This window comes from Pelmatolapia mariae, linkage group LG7 (genome assembly GCF_036321145.2).
Source record: "Pelmatolapia mariae isolate MD_Pm_ZW linkage group LG7, Pm_UMD_F_2, whole genome shotgun sequence".
In the NCBI taxonomy this organism is placed as follows: domain Eukaryota; kingdom Metazoa; phylum Chordata; class Actinopteri; order Cichliformes; family Cichlidae; genus Pelmatolapia; species Pelmatolapia mariae.
Window position 1 is genome coordinate 40,992,485 of NC_086233.1, and position 23,688 is coordinate 41,016,172.

General features: G+C 40.2%; 1 protein-coding gene across 1 annotated transcript in view; it reads left to right on the plus strand.

Moving 5' to 3' along the window:
- The first annotated feature begins 8,407 nt into the window (after window positions 1-8,407).
- Window positions 8,408-23,688, plus strand: part of si:dkey-106n21.1 (solute carrier family 23 member 2) — a 54,986-nt gene continuing 39,705 nt past the window's right edge. Inside the window, exons 1-3 of the mRNA XM_063480937.1 lie at window positions 8,408-8,624; window positions 18,393-18,545; window positions 22,071-22,228. Coding sequence (XP_063337007.1) covers window positions 8,553-8,624; window positions 18,393-18,545; window positions 22,071-22,228 — 383 coding nt within the window. The 5' untranslated portion in view covers window positions 8,408-8,552. The remainder of the gene's footprint in view (window positions 8,625-18,392; window positions 18,546-22,070; window positions 22,229-23,688) is intronic.

Genomic DNA, 23,688 nt, shown 5'->3' on the forward strand with positions numbered 1-23,688 from the left:
CTAACCTCACATCCCCCATAGGTCACCCTGTGCTGCCTACCACAGTTATCTTTTGCATTATCACATTCTCCATATCTGTGCTCACCCCCACACTTAGAGCACCTCTGCTTCCATTTGCACACTGCAGTGCTCATATCTCTGACATTTGTAGCACCTGAGGGGAGGAAGCACATAAGGTCTAACCTGAAAGTTCATGCACCCCCCCTTGACTGTCTAATCTGTACCTTTGGAATTCCAAAGGCACTGATAAGCTATCAGCTCTCTCCCCATAATTGTTTTAGACAATTTCTTCAGTCAGCAATTCTCACTATCATGTATATTTTGTTTGAGTTTCTCTAGATCGCTGCCCACTGGCATTCCTGTAATCACTTCCCACATTAATTTATTCCCTCTAATATTCGAGAAGGTTGATTCTGTTCATCTGGACATAGTGTTTTCAGTGGGAGAAATGTTTCATCACTTATCCAAGTGAACACAATAAACTTTTTAGGATTTCCTAACCTGAATGACTGAGCATGCATAAAGACACCCTCTCCCATTATCTTTGACAATTTTAGTTAGTTGCCTCTCCAAACTTCTTTTTCGGTTCCCTAGGCAAAACTACTGAGTATTAATTAATCTTACTTTCTAAATTTTACATCCTTTACATCTATTTCTATTTTATCAACCACCCCTCCAGTTTCTTTGATCTGTCATTCACCTACAAAGTCATCCCATATAGTCATGTTAGTGAAATATTCAACTCTGGTCGCTTTCAAGACAGTAAATAAAATTCTTGTCCTCTCTGCTGAGTCTCCAGACATGATCACATTTTCTTTAAACTGACCTCCCCTAGCCCTAAACTTTGCATGTCTCTACTTGGCTCTCTTCTTGCTTCACCGATTTCCCTGCATGAAATCAAAACGTGTTGTACTATTTATCTTTCTTAACACTGATTACAGTATTAAGTTGCATTCTTACGCAATTTACGTGCCATTTAAATTACTGCATCCAGCTTGAAGTCTGCTGATGATCACATGCTCCTTCCTCTTAGAGCCCCTGCTTCTCTACACACATTAATGAGATGTTTTTTGCCTGTTCAGTTAAACGTGAATTATCTGATAAAAATTCATAAACCATCTCTAGGTGCTTGCTTGCTGTCCCTGTATCAATAGACAATAATGCTGACAGTGAGTGAATTACTACATTTTAGCTTCTTACTATTCCTCACACCTTCAAGCCACTGCACACAAATCCTCTACATATACACTTGAATTAGATGTTCTTCTCCCAGTGATGATCTTATGTGGAAATAACAGTTGTTGCTGTCTGTGGCTCCTTAGACCCATCTGTGAAAATCTGAATGTAATCGCTGTAATCTCTGTGCCTGTGATGTTCCCGGACCAAATCTGGTGCTTTATGGTTGTTCTTAATATTTAACAATTCAGTTTCTGTATTTCTTGCACTACCACTGCACCCTATAATACCAATTTGGCTAACGATCCATACACTACAAATTCATACTCTGACTTTTGGCCTTATCAATGTGACATATGTTCTTCAGCAGCATCTTATCAGCTCCCCAGCATAGATAATATTAATAAATGATTTAATAAAGCATTGCTTTATTACTCTGCTAAACTGATCTGTAGGTTAAAATCAAAATACAGCCACAGAAAGCAAAACTATTTTAACTGTTTGAGTCATTTCTTTAAAATTCTTTCTTCCATTTTTTTCTTGTTTTCAGAGTTCATATCTTTATTTATTTTTTTCACTAAGAATTTAAAACTTCACTCTGGTTCCCATGTTTGCTCTTGGCAATTTTCTTCCTACAACTTAACAACTTAACTGTCGACCCATCGATTTGCACTGCTTATCTTGTTCAGGGTCACTGGATATGAACAGGTCAGCAGCTTGTTGCACTGCTAACACAGACAGACAAACAACACATCACATCTACAGGCATTTTAGATCATTAGCCAATTAACCTAAACCTACTAACTGCATGTGTTTAGATTGTAAGAGGAAGCTGGAGCATGCCCTGGTCAGGACCTTCTTGTTTTGAGGGAACAGTGCTAACCACTAAACATCAGATGTTCATCGAAATTAGAAGCAACTCCCTAGCAGCAATATTTGCAAAAAATATCAGTAAAAAACAAATCTAAAAATACCAGCTATACCAGCTATACAGCTATAAATGTAAATGTAGAAAATAGATGACTGAAAAATAATAATAATAGAAATGAAATTATAATTTAAGGTAACCTTATGTTACCTTAAATTAACTGACAGTGACTCTTGTCACTGATGGATGCTTTGTTGGTAGATTATCCACCTTTTTTTCCTGTGATTTTTCACCAAGGATTTAAAAACTATATTCACTAATAAATTATATGAGTTGACCTTAGCTATGTAAGGAGCACATGCTTGTAACTTGTTTTCACTTGGATATGGGGCTACTGTGTGAATGCCTTTTGTTTGGAGGATCACAAGGATCCATGGTTAATCAAAACCTTGAAGTAAATCTCTGATCCATTCTTTTCACGTTTCATTCATTCGTCGCTGTCTGGCAGAACTGTCCTAACATTAGAATGTTTTTAACTATACTATATGTTTACCTGCAAAATATAAAATATTTTAATAGTACATTTTTATATAAAACCTGCAAGTGTGTACACTATATGAAAAATCCTTTATTCAAATTATGAAAATCAAAACAATTACAGCAACCTTAAATTTTCTTCAGCATTAAATAGTTGTGCTCTTTTGGCTTATTACACTGTTAAGTGTGAGCTGAGATACCAAAGAAGTAAGATGCACTAAAACCAGCATCAAAGGGAAAATAAATAAGTACTGAACTGGCATCTTTAAACTGTCCTGCTGACTGTTACTTCTTATCTCTCCAGACATGAATACAATTCAAGCATTATTCAGTTTTAAACACCTAGGCAAAATAGACACCATGACCAAGGAGTCTCTTTGTCTCTCTGTTTGAGTATGTTTTGTAGTTACATAAAGAAAGCCATAAATAAGTTTTAAAGTCAGCAATCCCAAGCTGTTTTACCTCCTTTCAGTCAGTGCAACATGGTGCGGTGCATACTGAGAAGAACATTAAACCAAATCCTTTCATAAAAACAGTTGCACTTTTTCTTGTCAAGCAGACTTCTAATAGCTGCGACTTGGAGACCACAACTTAAACTTCAAGGCAGATAATGGCATACGCTCTAAAATATAAAGTGATATAGAGTGATAACATTCCAAAATGAGAAAAAATAGTTTGTATAGTATGTTTTGCATACTGTGAAAAGGGATTAATTTATTAACCAATAGAGCTATGAATTGAAAAATGAATGTTGTTTCACACTTATTTTTCAATTTCTTGTGATGTGCTGTTTAAAATGCCAGAACTAAAAGCCTTAGTCATTTTGTGCTCTTTGGTCAGCAGTGCTATTTAATGTCAGTCATTAATATGACATAATCTAAAATTTCAACAGCACAAAAATTCTGTCAATTAAAAATAAACAAGAATAAAAACATAGTCTATTACACTAGATTTACACATATTAAAAAAACAAACAAACATCCATTCACCTACCCATTCCCTTCCACTTACCCTTATCAGGGTCATGGGGGAGTTGGAGCCTATCCCAGCTATCAGAGGGTGAGAGATGGGGTAAAAAATACAAAAATAAAACTATAAATATATATTTATAACCATCGATTCCTACATATCTGTCAGGGTCCTGGGTCTGAGCGACCCAGGATCCCTGAGCAGTCATGGACTTGTTATATTGTATGTATATTTGGTGTTGCTGTCCCTCTTCTCCCTGTTTGCGGATGTGTGTATGTGTTTCTGCGGGCGCCTTCAGGCCTGGTGGGTGTGGCCCTGCTGACGGACTGGCCACACCTGAAGCCACACACCTGCTGCTGATCAGGGCTCGTCGGGGGAGCTACTTAGGAGAGTCTTGGAGCTCCCACCGACGCGGGATCATTGCGTTAGACTCCCAAGTCAGTGTGTGTTTAGGAAGTGCAGATCGTGTGTGTGCCCGCGGGGGTCAGTGTTTAACGTCTGCCTCTATTGTTTTCCTACAGGAGGAACGTGGAGAGGAAGGGCAGCACGCACAGGGTGTGCACAGTCACGACAGCAGGGAGCACGAACACGGACGCCACTGGAAGACACACACGGGAGTCTTGGGGAGCACGGGGATTAATTGTGCATCAGTATTTACCACTCTGTAAATAAACGCACTGTCTACACACAGAGCTCCGCGCCTGGGTCCTCATTCCCTACATCCCCACGGTCTGCCAGCCAGACCGTGACAATATCAGACTATCGGAACAACCTTAGGTAGCCAAGTTTAACTAGCAACAACAATAAAATCTTAACCATTAGAAAAACCATTAAAAAATTCACATCAGTTCCACAGATGTCATTAATAACAGCAACATTAATGAATGGTTTATTCAGTCAGGATTTATAGTATATTATAGCACAGAAACAGCAATAGTGAAGGATATGAATGATCACTTATGGCCTCTGGCAGTGGAGTCATCTCTGTGGTTGTTCTACTAGACCTCAGGGCAACGTTCAATACTGCTGACCACAGTATACTATAGAGTTTTATTGCAGAGATTAAAACACCATTGCTACTAATGGAACTGCACTGCAATGGTTTGTATCATATCAATCTAATAGATTCCAGTATATGCATGTAAATAGAGTCTTGCTCACACACAACAGTTAGTCACAGGGTTCCACAGGGTTCAGTGGTGACATCGATGCATTTTATATTCTAAATGCTTCCCTTGGGCAATATAATTAGAAACCTGCACATATTTTCTATTGCAGGGTCATCTGATCCAGCTGTAAATATATGCTTTGTAAAATTAGAGAGGATGTTTGTCTCCCAAATCCAAGCTGGAAGCTGGATTTGAAAAAGGGCCTGAAAGCTGAAGGCTCTGCTTCCCATCCTACATTAAAAAATGTCCCGAAAAAGGGACATGGGCACACATTTCTGTAGGCCCACCACCTGCAGGAGGTGCTGTAGGGGTTGGGTGCAGTGTGTGCTGCGCACCAGCCAGGGTAAGACCCTGCTGGATTGATCCCTGCCCACCAAGATTAGCGATTGGGACATCCCTCTTGTGGGGGAAGGTATAGCTGGGTTCACCTCAATGCATGGCTTGGACTCCGGAAACAGTTTCCTGGAGAGGGGCTTTCTTTCAAGTCTGGAGTTGCCCTTAGTGAGAGGAGGTGGTTCCACGTGGTTCAGTGGTGTGTGGGTATAGTATCTCTTCGGTCTGCTGCCTGCATATTGGAGTTTTCCCTTGTGGGCAAGAGGGTTTGTTCCCTGTGCCTTAGGGTCAGGGAACAGGTCCTGCCTGTCGTCTGTGCCTATGCGCCAAACGACACTGGGGTTATGCTCCCATCTTCAAGAAGGGTGACTGGAGGGTGTGCTCCAACTATACGGGGATCATACTCCTCAGCCTCCCTGGAAAAGGCTATGCCAGGGTGCTGGAAAGGAGACTTCATCTGTTGGTCAAAACGCTGGACCAGCTTTTTACCCTCCCGAGGATACTTGAGGGTGAGCCTGCCAGGACTGCCCCTTGTCACTTATTCTGTTCACAAATTTTTTGTGAACAAAATAAGTGACAATTTTTATTGCACAATTTTAAAGCATTTCTAGGCATAGCCAAGTGGTGGGAGGCTTCCACTTTGCCAGTCTCTGAATATCCTCTCTGTTTTTCGTGGATGATGTGGTTCTGTTGGCTTCATCAGGTGGTGGCCTCCAGCTCGTACTGGAGCAGTTCGCAGCCGAGTGTGATGCGGCCGGAATGAGAATCAGCACCTCCAGGTTGGAGGCCAAGATCCTCACCAAAAAAGGGTGGTGTGCCCACTTTGGGTCAGGGATGAGTTACTGCCCCAAGTGGAGGAGTTTAAGTATCTTGGTGTCTTGTTCATGAGGGAGGGGAGATGAGAGCTGGTGCTGTGGCTGCAGTGATGCGGACATAGTACCAGTCCATCGTGGTGAAGAGAGAGCTGAGCATAAAGGCAAAGCCCCTCTACCAGTCGATTTACATCCCCAAGCTCACCTATGGTCACGAGCCTTGGGTAGCCACCAAAAAAATCAGATCATGGATACAAGCAGCTTAGCTTATTTATTAGCTTTCTCCAAAGGGTGGCTGGCCTCTCCATTAGGGAGTCTGCCAGAGTAGAGCTCAAAGTAGAGCGGCTCCGCCACATCGAAAGGAGCCAATTGAGGAGGTTCGTGCATCTGACAAGGATGCTTCTGTTCCGGGTATGTCCCACCGGGATGAGGCCCCAGGGTAGAGCCAGGACACGCTGGTGAGATTATCTCTCTTAGCTGGCCTGGGAAACCCTTGGTGTTACCCTGGACAAGCTGGAGGAGGTGGCTGGGGAGAGGGAGGTCTAGATTTCTCTGCTTAGGCTGCTGCCCCCGTGACCCAGCTCCCGATAAGTGGAAGAAGATGGATGGATGGCTGGATGGTGTGTGTTGTCTGGCTTCTGCATAGCAGTGAAAATGTATGCTTTGCCTTCTGTGCCTATGCCTTGGGGAAGAATGCATAACCTAAACAGAACTAGTCCTAGAACTCCATAATTAACCTTTGTGCATAAAGAAGACTTTGTTGCATAATATCTCAAATTGATGCTGAAAAGGTAATTCATGCATGTATGCATGCATTTATTACTTCTGGGCTGGATTGCTGTAATTCATTATTATCAGGTGCTCACAATATACACACAATATATTATTATTCTAACACAGCACTTTGCTTTAAGGTGTAAATATTACTGTAAATTGGTGATATATAAATTAAACTGGACTTAAATACTTTATGCCTTACTGTTATTAAAACAATAATCAGACAGACAGAAAATAACAAAAAATCATATCACTCTAATGGTCTACACCAGCGGTCCCCAACCTTTTTTGCGCCACAGACCGGCCTTTAAGGTGTCACGGATAAATACAACAAAATAAAACTAGTACCGGTACCGGAAAAAAAAAAGATTTATTCATAACACACGTGAAAAGACCCAGGAAAACCGAGTTAACGAAAAAAAACGATAACAAAATAACGCTGAAAACCAATAAAAACCCTGAAAACCATACATTTCACACCCGAGTCTCAACTCTCGCGGCCCGGTACCAAATGACTCACGGACCGGTACCGGTCCATGGCCCGGGGGTTGGGGACCGCTGGTCTACACAATTAATTTTGTGCAAAGCATTTTCATTACTTGACCTCACCTGTCCCTTGCTTAATACAGCCATTTCTCTTTGATTGCCACTCTCATGAGAATCACACATCTATGCCATGAGACCGAGACTGTAATTGATTTTGAGTTCCTTTAGCAAAAAAAATTTTTTTCCACTTTGGCACGCGGGACAATTATGTTAAATGTAGTATTCATGTTTTTATGAATGCATTGCATTTCAGAACAAAAAAAAGTAACTTTAGTGGTTGAATGTTATGGGTGATTAATTAATTTTCCAGTTTATTGTTTTCCCTAATAAATAACAATATTAGTTTTAGTTTTAGTTTTAAAGAAGGTTTAGACAGATTTCTAAAACGTTTAAGTTTTCTTGTTTTACGAGAGTTGGTCAAATAAATTTGTTAAGCACTGTTACAGTGAGTTGCATTTTAGTCATAAAAAGACTGGAACACCACAAAATGCAGAATCAAGTGCACAATTCTAGTTATAAGGTGTTTAGTTAAAGAAGGCAAGGTTTCTATAGGAGAAATACAGAAATCTGCATTTAATCTTCTGAAATGCTTTATTGTTGTGTGAGCACTTCATTTTTTCATGTTGGATGTAAAATGCATAATTATGTAATGTCTTTGAACTAGTTTGCTCATGATAGCACTCGAGGTCAATCTCTTTATCACTGAGCTGTTGCAAATTAATAGACCACAAAAAAATTTTCTAGGAGAAAATAAATTATATTGCTTATAAGGTAAGATTCCCCATATGATTGTGCATCACAGTAAGTTTCAAAAGTTATGTTTTAAATTAAGTTTTTGCCTCAGTGTAGTGAGCAAAGTACAATGATTTGTGATTTATTTTAATACAGCTGCAATTAGTGTCAGGTATCGTAATGTGTCAAGTGGAAACATGGTATCCATGGATCCAATCCAAAGATGAACATCAAAAGCTGAAATCTGACCACTTTCTTAAATTCCTTAAATATTTCACCTGCAAATATTTGATAACAGTATGATTCATGTGTAAATAAAGATGCATGTGACAAACTTGCTTCGCTATTCTCAATAGGTCTATCATCACACAACAGCAGGCACATGACCCAAAGTCAGAGTAACTAGAGCTCACACTCACCCAGCAGCAGCCCAGAAAGTTTTCAGAGCCAAAGAGGAGATTACAAAATAACTAAGCCGTTCTCTTTCTGACTGCAATAGTCAGCATTCCTAGCGAAACTAGGGAAATTATTAATGTTGTCCCTTTTATTTTTGTGCTCAACTAGAGATTTACTCCCACCTTGTGTGTTTTTGTATTTATGCGGAGTTTACAACACCTTGCCTGATTTACCACAATGCATCTCACGACAGAAGAAACAATAGAGCTTGGACTCAATGACCAGGGGACAGACAATCCTGCATTTGGGGTAAGTGATGTGTTGTCTTTATCTGCTCTAAAGTTTCCAGATTGACATTGTTGATTTTTTTGATGTCATAAGACTCCAACTCTGTCACAAAGACAAATGGAAAACATATAATAACACAGTCACTACTTAACATTTTGACAATGTTGTACATTTGCTTATATTAGCAGACTAAAGTGAAAAGAGCTACAGTGTGATATTCTTTCAATACAGCACTAAGAGCTAAATGTAAGCCACTCTGGAATGTGAAATCAACAAAGGGTGCATGTGTTGCCCAAAAGGAGGGATATGTAAGTGGAGCTGACTCCATGGCTGTTTGTGTATAAATGGGAAAAAAAGTTTAGACTGCATGTGGTGTTCAAGTGTACACAGCTGACTTTAAGGCTGATGTTTTCCTCTTCCTACCCATGGCAACTGACTGAAGAAAGAAAAATTAGAACATAAACTCCACTGCAGATGGGCAAGCACGTGAATCTGTCATCATCTGCAAAACTGGGCCTTATTTATCATATTTAGCTAACCTTGTATTATATATCGAAGCCTCCTCCTTTGGGGAAAATCACATCTTCATTTCACTTCTCTCTTTTAAGTTAGTTTTATTAAAGTGGATTGTACACAACACACATCTACAATTGTCAAAGTTCTGTTTAAGTCTTGTTGGAAGAATTGTCTACTTATATTTTTCTCTTAAATTTTATCCTCTGCAATAGTTCTCTCTTAAAAAAATGCTAAAAAGTAAAATTATCCACGTGGAAAACTTGCAATTAATTGTTTAATTTAATCATTTTAACTTCTTGTTTTATTGTCCTCTAAATCCAATTTTTATGTATTCCAATAGCTCTGGAGCAATAGTGGTGTGGTGTTGTATTAAAATTACCCTTTTTTGTCTGTTTAATGTGATCAAACAGTGTTGAGATTACTTTTAATGGGAGAATGAAAAATCTAACTCAATATATCAAAATCATCCATCCATCCATCTTCTTCAGCTTATCCGGGGCCAGGTCGTTGGGGCAGCAGTTTAAGCTGAGAAGCCAAGACCTCCCTCTCCCCGGCCACCTCCTCCAGCTTATTTGGCACCAAGGTGTCCCCAGGCCAGCCAAATAAGAGATATGATCTCTTCAGTGTGTCCTGGGTCTGCCCTGGGACCTCCTCCAGGTGGGACATGCCCAGAACACCTCACTCAAGAGAAGCCCAGGAGGCATCCTTATCAGATGCCCGAACCACCTCAACGGGCTCCTTTCGATGTGGAGGAGCAGCGGCTCTACTCTGAGCCCCTCCCAGATGGCTGAACCTCACACGCTATCCCTAAGGGAGTCACCCTTGGGAGGAAGCCCATTTTGGCTGCTTGTATTCGCAATTTCTCCAATCCTTCTGTCTATCTCCCGCTCCCTTCTCCTGTCACTCGCGAACAAGACCCTGAGATATTTAAACTCCTCTACTTGGGCAGGAACTCGTCCCTGACCCGGAGTGGGCACTCCACCCTCTCCGGGTGGAGGTTGGAGAGGGTATCAAAACCCAGACATGTTTTTGTAGCATATTGTTTGCCTCAGTTTTGAAAGGATGTAGCGTATAGTCATTTTATTAAGTAGCATCTTACATAATAAACAAACCTAAAAACATTATCAAATAGACTTTTGGCAGTTCACATTGAGATGTCTGTAGAGTGAAAAGCATTTTAAACATTAAAGTGAGAAATCTGACTCAGTAACTCAAAACCCAGACAAATAAAAACAACACAGCAACAACTGAAGATTATGCCGACCCTGAAGTGAACAGCTTACCCATGTCCAGTCATATGTATTTCTGTTATCTGTAGATGCTGGGTTACAGGAAGATAGCCACTAGATGGAAGCAAATAATAACTGAAGCAAATGTCTGAAGATGCTTCTTGCTGGAGAGGAAATGTGGTACAGATGGGTTTGCAACTGAGTGGTTGAGACTGTTGGAATGGTGACGTTCACACAACAAGGTGTCAACTTTGAAGAGATAAATGAGTGCAGAGCACAACCTTTGAGACACAGCAGGTTTCAAAGATAGTTGTGTTCCCCACTGTGGACCTAGGGATGAAGACTTTAGTGAATTTCAGAACCTTCTGGTTCTAATATGTGAAACATGTAGGAAGAATGCTGTTGCAATAGTATAGACCCTGTTAATACATAGTGATTAAGTACACTGACAAAGGGATGGATAGTTTAAAAATATGCCTTTACGTTTCATGAAGATTCAGCCATAACAATAGTGTCTTTTCTTTCTCTTTTTTCTTTTTTTCTCTTTTTGGGGGGTGGGGTGATGAACGTTGTATAAGGACAGATGTTGGAAATAAAATATTAACCGAATCACTGGATGATAATGAATGACATAGTGAATGAGATGAATGACATGTCCATACCTGTTTGGTCGGGGGCCAGGTTAAAAATGACTTCATCTGATAATGTTGGCCAATAGGGTGTTGTCAGAACGCAAAAGGTGAGAAGGGGGGGAAGGCATGCTAGGAGGAAGCAAGAGAGAAATAAGGCCAGAAGTGCAGAGGTGAAAGTAGTGAGATTCTAAATGAAGGGACTATGACTGGTAAAAGAAGATTGAAACTTGGCTGATATAATGGAGAGAAGGAAGCTAGAAAGATTGTATAACATGTATAACAAGGTCAGACATTTCTGTACACTCATTATGGGCATGTATGTCATGGTAGTTTGGGGTTTTTAATGCTTTCTTTGAATTCTACATCTTTCTGCATTTAAAAAAAAACAAGAATTAGGAGGACAAGTTTGAATTTATATTGGATTTCTTTAAACCATACAGGGTTAAGAACATACACACAGGCTCATATATAGACATACACTCACTTAGATGTTTTAATAAATATGCTGAAGGTTCTCAAGTGTCTTTTGATTTGGCAGGTTTGAGGACTGTTAACTTTTTATTAGTGCATCATGATTGAATAGAATTCGTAGTTTCTCTTTGCAAGCATGAAAAGGATTTCTTTGAAAGAACTCACTGGTTCAATAAATACTCAGATCAATTTGAAAATTTTAAGGAGGCGGCGTTATTCTTAGAGCTTGACTCAGTGAAGCTCTATGATCTACAGAGTTTAACATCGTCATAAACTGGGAGGATGCAGACTAAAAAGGAAGCCCCTGCTCCAGTATAAATACCTTCAAGCACAACTGAAGTGTGTGCTTTCTGGAGAAGAATTTTTAGGGTAAGGCAAGACAACAGTTGAGCTATCTCGCCAGAATGGCAAGAGGTATACTGGTGGTTTAAAGGTGAGGCTTTCAAACCTCCCAGTATCAGCTATCAAGGATGGTGTTTTTTTCACTTAATGGTGGCCTTCTTCACATGCCCCAACAACTGTTTGAACTTCATTTTGAGAGTTCAAGTGAAATGTTATCAAAAAATGAAATTCTAATCCAAAATCAAGTACCTAGGCATGCAGACTGCTTCTAGGTCGACTGCTGCTGTGGTCAACATGCTGTGTCGACCACAGCATGTTCGGCTGAAGGGCTGCCGCTCGGATAACATCCTGAGCAGCACGGGGGCGCCACAGGGGACGGTCCTATCACCCTTCCTCTTCACCCTCTACACGTCTGACTTCAGGTACAAGTCACAGTCATGCCATCTGCAGAAATTCTCTGATGACTCTGCCATTGTGGGCTGTATCAGGAGGAGGAGTACAGGAGTGTGGTGGACAGCTTTGTTGAGTGGTGTGAGCTTAACCATCTACAACTTAACATCACAAAGACAAAGGCACTGATCATGGACTTTAGGAAGCATGCTCCTCCTCCTACCCCTGTCACCATCAGAGGGGCTGATGTAGAGATCGTGGAGGACTACCGGTACCTGGGGGTACACTTGGACTGTAAACTGGACTGGACCAAGAACACCAATGCTGTCTTTAAAAAAGGGCAGAGTCGGCTTTTCCTACTGAGGCGGCTCAGGTCCTTTAATGTTTGTAGGAAAATGCTGACAATGTTCTATCACTCTGTGGTAGAGAGTGTTGTGTTCTTTGCAGCTGTGTGCTGGGGCAGTGGGGTGAAGACAGCCGATGCCAACAGGCTGAACAAACTGATTAAAAAGGCTGGTTCTGTCCTGGGTGTCAGACTGGAGAACCTAGAGGAGGTGTCCGAGAGGAGAATGCTAAAAAAGCTTCTTTGTATCATGGACAACCCCTCCCACCCCATGCACGCCTCCATGATGGACCATCGGAGCACATGCAGCAAAAGACTCATTGCCCCGAAATGCAGAACTGACTGCCACAGAAAATCCTTTGTACCGGTGGCAATAAAATTATACAACTCTTCCTCACTCTGTAGGTGATTTTCCTGAGGATTAATAACAAAGCTATTCTGTTCCCATTCAGACCGTGCAATATCATCCAACAGTTTTTTCATTGAATGTTTGATTCATCTCCCCATCATATGCTGCTACTCTTGTATCCATTTGCACAATACTATGTCACTTTTACAATCACCTGCACTGATAGCTAAGCTAAGCTATTTCTTTTTCAGGATATAGTTATACTGTTACTTGCTACAGTTACTCGATATTATATTTTGCACTTCCTACTGTATATTACTGTATACTTGTATTCTATTGTACATATTGTATATCTTATTACTCTGTTCCTCTGTCTCTCTTGCTGCATTGAGCATGTGTATGACAAAAGAATTTCCCTCGGGATAAATAAAGTTCTTCTTATCTTATCTTATCTTATTTTATCTTATCTTATCTTAGAAATGTTTGTGAAAGAATGGGTCGTTCTAAGGGGCTCAACAAATTCCAGTGTGATACTGTGATAGGATGCCCTGTGTACCAAGTCCAGTCATGGAATTTTCATACTATTATTCCACAGTCAACTGTTAGTAATATTATAACAAAGTGGAAGCGATTGGGAATGACATCCACAAAGTGGTATTCCACATTAAATCACAGAGCAGCGTCAGCTGATACTGAGGTGCATAATGGACAGAGGTCACCACTTTTCTGCAGAGTCTGTTGCTACAGACCTCCAAACTTTATGTAGCCTTTAGATTAGTTCAAGAACAGTGCATGGAGAATTTCACAGAATGGATTTCCTTGTCAGAGCAGTTCCATCTGAGCCTTACATCACCAAGTGCAATGCAAAGCATCAGATGCAGTGGTTTAAAGCATGCTGGCACTAGACTCTAGAGCTGTGGAGACATGTTCTCTGGAGTAAAAATTGTGCTTCTCCATTTGGCAATCCAATGGACAGGTCTAGCTTTGGTGGTTGCCAGGAGAATGGTATTTATCTGGCTGCATTGTGCCATGTATAAAGTTTGGTGGAAGGCGAATTATAGTGTTGAGTTGTTTCTCAAAAGCTGGGTTCAGCCCCATAGTTCCAATGAAAGGAACTCTTAATGGTTCAGCATACCAAGACATTTTGGAAAATTTCATATTCTTAACTTTGTGGGAACAGTTTGGGGATGGCCCTTCCTGTTCCAACATGACTTTGCACCAGTGCACAAAGCAAGGTCTATAAAGATATGGATGAGCAAGTTTTTTTGTGGTGTGGAAAGACTTGACTGGCCTGCAAAGAGTCCTGACCTCAACCCAAAAGAACATAGTTGTGATGGATTAGAGTGGAGACTGTAAGCCTGTCTGGCCTCATGAATTCAGTTCTGGAAGAATGGTCAGAAATTCCCATAAACACACCCCTAAACCTTGTGGAAAGGCTTCCCAAAAGAGTTGATGCTGTTATACCTGCAAAGGGTTGGGCAACACAAAATTAAATCCTATGGATTAAGAACGGAATGCCACTCAAGTTCGTACAGCTGTGAAGCCAGACGAGCAAATACATCTGGCAATATAATGTCGCTATAGCTTTGTGTTAAATGAGGTTAAACTGTGGTTTATTTCTTGTTTGAGCTGCTCCAGGTTTTCATATTATTTTATAGGACTTTGTGAATGACACTTTTCATTTTGGATTTTAGGTCTCATATGTCCATACTAATGTTCTCTAAATCCAAACAAACTTTGGCAGCATAGGTGGTTGGACCCATTCGGTCTCAGCACCCCTTTTGTTTGACCTGACTGTCTGTTGGCATTACTATGAGGGTAAATATGTTGTAAATGTGAGAGCTTGTAAAATAAAAAAGGAAAATGTGAAGAAAAAATATGAACTTGTAATTTGAAATGTTTGCGTGTAAAAAATGTTCACATACTTGTGATTTAAATTTATAGAAAAAAATATTCACAAATTCAAGGATGGATATTTTCACAAATATACCGAGAACTGCAAATTTTTGTATTGTTATTTGTTTTACTATGTACAACTGCAACTCTGTGATCAAAACCAGTCAAAAATAGAGTCTTTGTAGAAATGGTGCACAGTGGCACTGCTTCGGGATATTGTGTTGCATAATCCACCAGAAATAATAAAAAGCACTATCCGCTTGGATGCTGGTGAAATTGCTCAACGAGGTCCATGCCAATGCACTCAATGGGACCTTCATTAATGGTAGCAGGTGCAAAGACGCTAGATGCCAGGACCGTGGAGAGATATCAGAAGTGGAAGTGTGATTAAACGTTGGAGTCTGCTGGCTGCAATGGGGATGCACCACAGGGCCTCCTTGGAGCTGGGATTGGCCATCAGCTGTGGGTCCCTGCCAGCTCCCTCGGCCGTGCTGCGAAGTGATCCTTAGCTAGCATTATGGCCAGCTTGAGGCTTGCTGGCTGATGACAGCCAAACCGACTCCGCTGTTTATGCTGGGAACCCCTCCATAAGCTGCATGAGTGTCAGCATATTCAACAGCTAAGCTTCCCCCAGGCTACTCAATTGTGGAGCCTCCTAGTGTAGGCGAATGGCTAATCTCTCACCCCCATCTAGGGGTGAGAGATTAGGAGTGAACCAATAGCAGTGATGCTCATGCAAGAGCCCCAGTCGGTCCATGATGATTTGCTGGATGTTGAGAAAGCAATTCCTATCTGCCACTTAAAAGCTAAGCTCAAAACTTCCACTTCTAGAAGAGGCAGCAGCCACAGTGAACATTCATTCTCGGGCGGCCAGCACGTCTCCGCCGTGGCCTGTAAAATTTCAGGGAAGGCCTGGGGGTCCTCCCTCTTGTCCATTGGGTGGAGTGTCAATGCTCAGACTCTGGGGAGCAGGAACAGCGGCAGTGAGGAGCCAGCCCAAGCAAGCAGACATTTGAGCAGCCTTATCTGCCGCTCGGACCTTTCCTGCTGCTTATCTAGAAGATGGCGCTGTGCCCCCACCAGGTCAGTTGCTATCTTGGCTTGCACCTCCACTGGCTGAGCAGACCACGGATCCATCGTGATATGACTAAGTTTTTGGAACACTATAGCAACAACCCAGACAGTTTATCCAGTTTATATAATGCTTTTTAAACACTCTTTCTCCAGCCGACACCACAAAACTGAACACACTGGTCCATCCCTCCCCTAGAGCTGAGCCACAAACCACACGCCGCCACAAAAGTGTGATGTACTGATGCCCCTGAGTCACAATGCTGTGATACAAAGTGAGGGCTCTGAGGTGAAGTAAAATGCTCTTTTACTGCCAACAGTGGAGCAAACTGAGTAAAAAGACACGGCTGACATATGGACAGAATGTCTGTCAAATTTCAGAGCGAAAGCTAATGTCAGGGCACTGATCAGTGTATTTATGGCTAGTTAGCTAACACCTTTACCATTAACTAAAATAGTCATGAAGGAGTTTCATGTCTGTGTTGGTTTCCTCATTAATCACAATAGTGATGTACTAAATAAATCTTTGAAGGAAACTTACAGTGGCTCTCTGTGCTCTGTGGCTGTGAATCCACCATGGCAGTCAAGACAGCGGGGAATGAGACTTCTTGGTCTTCTTTTTCTTTGATTGGCTGACGCCCAATCTTGTCACACTCTTTGTGGTTTTAGTCATATTATTAAAATCTTTAATCCCTTTGTTTCTTTTCTCGCCACTTATCTTGCGTCCACACCTTTAAATATTAAGTTGTATGGGATATTTTCATGATAGGCTATCAGGGGTTCTGACCCTACACTATCTTCTCCATCATAGCATAACCAGATGTCCAGTAAGAGAGATTCTTGTGGTCTCTCCAGAAGATAAATAGCTGATCAATCCCCTCCAACCAGCGTTTGCACTTGTCTAATGGTAGCATTACACTCCCAGTATCTCACATTTCCCGACATCATATTTCCTTTCAGCAGGACACAGACGCTGGGAGAAAAAGCCACATGGGTTTAACTTACCATCTGGGACCAATCACTTAAAGGCCAGTTTAGTGAGAGTACTATTGTTTTTCATAAATTACTGGTAATAAATAGCAAAAAGAAAGCACTGATAATTGCATGGAGGATGTCTGTGCAATTTCAGAAGGAGCAGAAATGCTATTGTTTGGACATTTTTTCTGCTTTTACATAGACCAGCAAGGGCATTACTAAGACCAAATGGCATCACCAAGTATTCAAAATGTCCCAAAAGAGTGGTAAAAGTAGTTCTCCACTCATCCTTTTCTTTTATGTTTATAAGCATTACACAGATCTAATTTTGTAAAAAAAAATTATGGCGTCATGTAAAAAGGCTCAAAAGCTGAACTGAACAGAAGTAATCTGGTGATTTGGTTTAACCTCTGGTAACCCCCAGCAATCAGAAAATGGCCTAAGAGTCTTACTCTTCTTTTAGACAAAGAAAAACTTCATGGAAGGGAAAGTTTTAACACTTTTTAAGCTCTCACAATTGATACCAGTCACTGTGGAAGAAGTGAGGCGAATGGCTGTGGTGAATGGCACTGCAATGACAATGCCTGCAGCGACCCCACCAATTGGCACAGAAGTGGGAGAGGTCATGTGATGGGCACTGAGGCCAGAATTACTTGTCAGAATTACAGTGCATATTTGGTCTATAGCTGCTCCATGAATAAATGGTGCACATGCTTGTGTTGGCCCAAAGACAAACCTTGTTTAGATAAAGCTGTATATGTATGGCAGCTGAGTCTCTTGAGTCCAGTGTTTGGCCAGATAATTCTGTCATGTTTTGCAAGAAGTTGTTAGCAACAGGTAAATACTCAGGTAAGATAGGGGAGCTGTTACTGGCAGGCGAGAGGATCCCAGGGACAGTAGAGGAAGAAAGTGGTGGAGACTGGACAGGCAGTTGAATAAAAGGGGAATATGTCTTTTATAAGCAGGCAAGCAACTTAAAGAGACAGGTAAGTGAGGCAGTGAACCTGAGCTCAGTTTTCCCACAAAGCACAGGCATTGCATTTTACCAGGAAGTCACAGACAAACAAGAATTCAGGATTCATAACTGCCAAAGCAGGGGCAAAGCAAGAGGATCACAGAGCCACATTACTACCATGCATGTAGTAATGCCATCTGGCAGAGTGTGGAAGCACAATACTACTGCAAGCAGTTAAGGAAATGGAATACAAGTATGACAGAAAAACCAGAAGCTCCAACTGGAGGCAGCATCTGTAAGAAAAAAATGCGTCCCACAACTCCACCTGAGAAAGCAACACTTTCACAGCAATTTGCAGGAGCACTTATTAAAAGATTTGCGTGTATATTGGCCTTTTATGTAAATACATACATACAAGCTCAAATATATACATACATAAAAAAATTCCTAAATAAATTCAAACTTGTGCACACAATTAATTGGTATTTAAAGTAATTAAAATTTCAAAACAGTTGCTGAAATGATGCAGAGGAAGAAATGCATTGCAGTGGATTAAACTAATTATTGCTAAATTGATGACTAATTAATGACTAATGACTTTTGCTGTGCTTCTTTTAAAGGACAAAGATGGCGAACAGCCACAGCTGACAGCTGATCCTGGGGAGTCTCACACAGAGGAAACCCCAGAAGGGACAACAGGAAAAAAAATAGATTTAGTTTACTCCCTCAGTGACAGGCCACCATGGTACCTCTGCATTTTGCTTGGCTTCCAGGTAAATTTATCTGATGACTTGTTTAGCCCAGTGTCACAGCAGAAAACTGTATCTGACCTTGCTACTACTGCAGGAAAACATTCTGCTTTCATTTACTGAACATCTTTGATTGGCTGTAGCTCTGGAGGTAGAGCCGGTCATCTACTGATTGAAAGGTTGGTAGGTCAAGCCTGCCTGCTCGAGTCTGCGTGCCAAGGTATCCTTGGGCAATATAGTGAACCCCAAGTTGCTTTCCGATACATTCACTGTGAAAGTGTGACTGTTAGAAAGACACCACTTAGGTGCAGAAAAAAAAAGTGCTTGTGTGAATGGGCGAATAAGTGCTTTGAGTGCTCAAATAGAAAAGTGGTATATAAGAAACAGTCCATTTACTCTTATAATGAAGCATCTTGATGTTAGATCGATGCCAAAGCAGGGAGACAAACCTACAGCTCTGTAAAAATAAAGTTGCATTGGCTAAACCAATTCTCATTTACATCTACAGCAAATGCAAGGTCAAATTAGCAGTCATTATTCATAATCCCAAATTCCCCATCCTTCTCAATTTCTTTTTGAGACAATTAAAAACCTTCTATAACTCAGTAACTTAATGATAGATATTGCACCATCAGCTTCCTTTATCTGCAGTTTAGTGCTGGTGTAACCGGTGTGGTTCTGCGTTGTGTCTGATCCTGACGATAAAAGGTAAAAGAAAGAAAGACCTCCAAATAAATAGCTTGCCCAATCCAGCTCCTCTCCCACAGGGGAATTGTAGAAAGGGGGCTGGCATTTATTTTTTACATTAAACATAAAGTATGAATTTACAGGTAACATATTTGACATAAGATTAAAAACAACAACAACACGAAATCCGACATACCTGACGATAAAAGGTAAAAGAAAGAAAGACCTCCAAATAAATAGCTTGCCCACTCCAGCTCCTATGACCAAATACAGTGGGGAAGAGGGTTAGCTCAACCCACCACAACTTCCAAGCTAGCAAGAATTATCTATTCATGCTAGCATTCACGTTCCCTAGAACACATATGTGGCACACACATACTACACATTTATAGCATCTAACAAAAAAACAGGCATAATGATGACAATAATTGAACTAAAATTGCAATCAGAAACATAAGGGTGGCTAAATATGAATTATATGTGTGTTTTACAGTGTTGGAAAGAAATGACACCCACCTCTCCCACAGGGGAATTGTAGAAAAGGGGAGAGGCAAAAGGGGTACACTGTATTTATAGGGTTGCACCAAAGAAGAAGAACAATGAGGAGGGGCTCTAACTGATAATGAACATAACTACAGGCTTGGAGGTCCTAACAGTCAGGTATAAAGAACACATTTTGTGTAATTATAACAAGATGTGATTTATGACCCTGTTACACTGGACAGTTAGGAAAGTGGGTTTGTCAGTGTTTTCCCAGCTGTATGTTTCCAGCTTCCAGCTTTTTTAATACAGAGAAAGAGAAGTGTGACTAAAGCTGAGGTAAATGTAGTTGAAATTACAACTAGAAGATTTCCATAATCCTGACAAGTTGATGGTAATGTTTTTTTTGTTGTTGCAACATTTACAAACTAAAAAATAAACAATATTTCAAAATTCAAAAAATGACATTAATGTAGTTAAAGAAAATGTCTCACTTTAAAAATGGGTGATAATTAATGTATGTTGGCAACAGTATGTATTTACTCACAATAAGGCCTGCCAATAACCCTAACCCTGATTCTTTAGTGACTCTTTAGTGACTTTAGTGTAAAGTCGCTAGCATGTGAGTGCTTGTATGTGTGAGACGGTTCTAGACATGAGCAGAAATGACAGAGAAAGGGGGATTTTGAGTAAAAAGGGAGGGAAAGCTAAATATGACATGTAATTTTCTTTACACTTTTCGTTAAACTATTTTAAGTCGTTTCAAAACATTTTTGGAAATGGGACTTTATTTTATTAATAACATACAAGAGTGTGGGTAAGACATGCACCTAAGACTAGAATGTCAAGAGTTAATTTCATGGCTGATTAGCAACAGCATTTCAATCATTCAATAACATTATTTACAAGACCTGCAATATGGTTAAAATCCAAAGTGTGGTCATAAGTTAGTAGTTTAGATATTTTCAAGGTTATAATAATACCAGTTTTCTTTCAGGCTGAGTGACCTTGGTTGAACCAGGGACAAGGAAAATATGATCATGCTGTAAAAATATATTAAATTTAAGCTCCAAGGCTGGGATGTTGAAATGACCAAAGATATTGGTGACTTTATTTTCTCCTGTAGCACATTATTGATTTGTATTTATTTGAAAATAATCTGTTAGCATTTTAGCATATATGTATATATGACCACTCATTCAAATCTTTTAATAAGTGATGCTGAAGGTTCTATTGTGTCTTTTAACTTGGCATGGCAAAAGGCCATTTATGTTACTGATCAGGATTGACCACAAAATATGAATGTTGGGCAAAATGTAAAATCTTTTAGGTTTATACATCTGGAAAGAGTAACTTCTACCAGCCTCTCATTAAGGATGACTGGGGGATAATTGTCAGCAATCTTCCACAAGGAATCCTCACTGCCATGGAACTGATATATCCCTGATTCATGTCTAAGAGAGTTGCAGGTTTGGAAAAGGATTAAAACAAACAATCTGCCAAGTCAGATCAGAATCTTCCTTCAGTGTTTTGATGCCCGTGTTTTCCACCCCTGTGTGAAGTATAGTAAAGCCTTGAATGTCAGCTGCAAAGACATAAAAGGATATGACATTTTTGCCAATACTTGTGGCATTACCTTCTTTTGTCAGCATTGCTGAAACACTAAGGATACCCGCTCCATTGCCCATATTATTTTATTTATTTTTTTTACAAATCACTTAACATTTTTGGACGACATTGACAAACTAGGTTGTGTTGATAGGAGAATTAGCTCTGACCACACCGATGGTGTTGTCAATGACATATAATGTGTTTTGTACTTCAGGCTGAAGCCTGAGAACCAGCCTTAGTGAGTCCAGATATATGTCTGTGCATCACTCAAATTAGATTAAAGTGTGAGACATCTGAGACTGAACATATCCTGCCAGCCAGGCCGTTGTGTTTTGATGTAGCAGATACAAGATTGTTATTATTCTAGCTGACCACACTAGTTTTGAGTTACAAGAAATAGCCTTTGTCATAATGATTTAAAGCAAAGAAACACTGATATAGGGAAACTCTTATTGCTTACTGAGTAGAGAACATCAGATAAACCAGTATTACTGTTTTAGATTTAGACATTTCCTCAATTACACTTGGCATTAGCATCTGATCTGTACGCAGATATTTTGAGATAATGACATCCAGTACAGTCTGGTATGAAATTAATTCTCATCTATGTCATTGCACATTGTGACTGTTTTTCAATAAAAAAACAACAACACAGCAAGCATTAAAGTCAAATAAAAAGGAGTTTTATGAAAATAAAAACACAAATTAATCTGTATAAAAAGAAAATATGTTCAACCCTTTAAAATCTCTCTATTATTCCACTTTCTGCAGCATTACATTCTTGCTTTCGGTGGCATCATTGCAGTTCCACTGATCTTGGCTGAACCGCTCTGTATAAAGGACAACAACATTGCTAAAAGTCAGCTGATCTCCACCATATTCTTTGTGTCAGGATTGTGTACGCTGCTGCAGACGACTGTTGGAAACAGGTAACACCCTTTTATGATTTCAGTGAACCAAAGCAGACAAAGACACAAGTGTTCACACAAGACTTTCCACTTGTGTAATATCTTTTGGCACTAGCTTTGCAGTGCGTGTGTGTATGTATTCTTGTTTTAAATAGGGTTGTCAGTATGTTAAGATTTGTGGCAAGTGCAAACTGAAACAATGCCCCACCTAAGAATGAGTGAGCGTTTTATTTGTTTGGCACACCTGATATTGGGGAAGCATTTCTTTGTTCAGTGAGGATTATTGAGGATTAATATAAGTCTTCCTAAAACACATCCACAAAGGATCTAAAGTAACAGCCCAGCTCCTGTAGTGGTTCATGTGGACTTAAACTGTGGGTTAGTTTATTGTGGGGCTCTCTAGAACATCTAATGTCAGTAGTAAATAATTGCCTAGCTAGGGCACTTTCTGAAAGAGGGCACCTTCACTTTTCAACACTTTGACACACATATCACTTTTTATTATGATTATTATGATTCACAAACAAGAATAAGAACAGCAAATGATAGTTACATGTTTTGTTATTTTGCTGTTAGATATAAAAGTTACAATACCTTGCGAAGGCCAGGGGTTTCTTTTCTTCCAAGAACTCCACTGATTGGATTCCGATTTCTTTCCGAGTTTATTATGAGAGCCAGTTTTCTCATGCACATTCTTTTTCTTTAAGAATGTGGCGGTATGTGTCCTACATGTAGCATTCTCAAATCTTTTAGCGGCATCCTCTGTAGCAGAGTAGTTACTTAGTTAACAGATAATGTTAAATGATATGAAATTTATATCCAACAGGAAGAGTCTGTTAAATAAATAGCAGCATTGCCACTGGCAGAGCAATCAAATAAAACTGCTTGGGTGAAAAGGAGGATGTTTTTCATAGTGATGTGTCGGTCGCGAACGAAACGGCTCTTAGAGTCGACTCTTTGAACTGAACGACGCAAGCTGACTCCTTATTGGGAGCCGTGGGGTTTTTTTCTTTCTCTCACCCTCTCTTTCACACTTTTTTTCCGCTTCACTCAGCACGCGAGTCTTGTGCTTTGCGCTGGGAAGAGGGGGGAGGGGCGGTAGTTACACTGCAGTAGCACAGGAACAGAGCGGGAGGGAGGGAGAGAAAGAGAGCCAGGGGCAACAACGTCACATTAGAAAGGTGTAGTGATCATCCACAACTATTTTCAGTTGCGGATGATAAAGGATTCAAAGTTTATTCATGCAGGCCCATATGACAGAGAATGTGCATCTTCTTTTTGTTTTCATATTTTTTCATATTTATATTTAATTGTGTTGTGGTTTGCAGTGTTTTGTGTTGTTTCACTTTAAATTTGTTTAAAAGGAAAAAGCTGAAAATTTAAATAGTTAAAAGTTGAAATGTGAATAGTTGGTTTTTATATTGTATGATTTATTTATTACATTTTATGTGGAGTGAATAAATAAAAGTATATTTACAGTG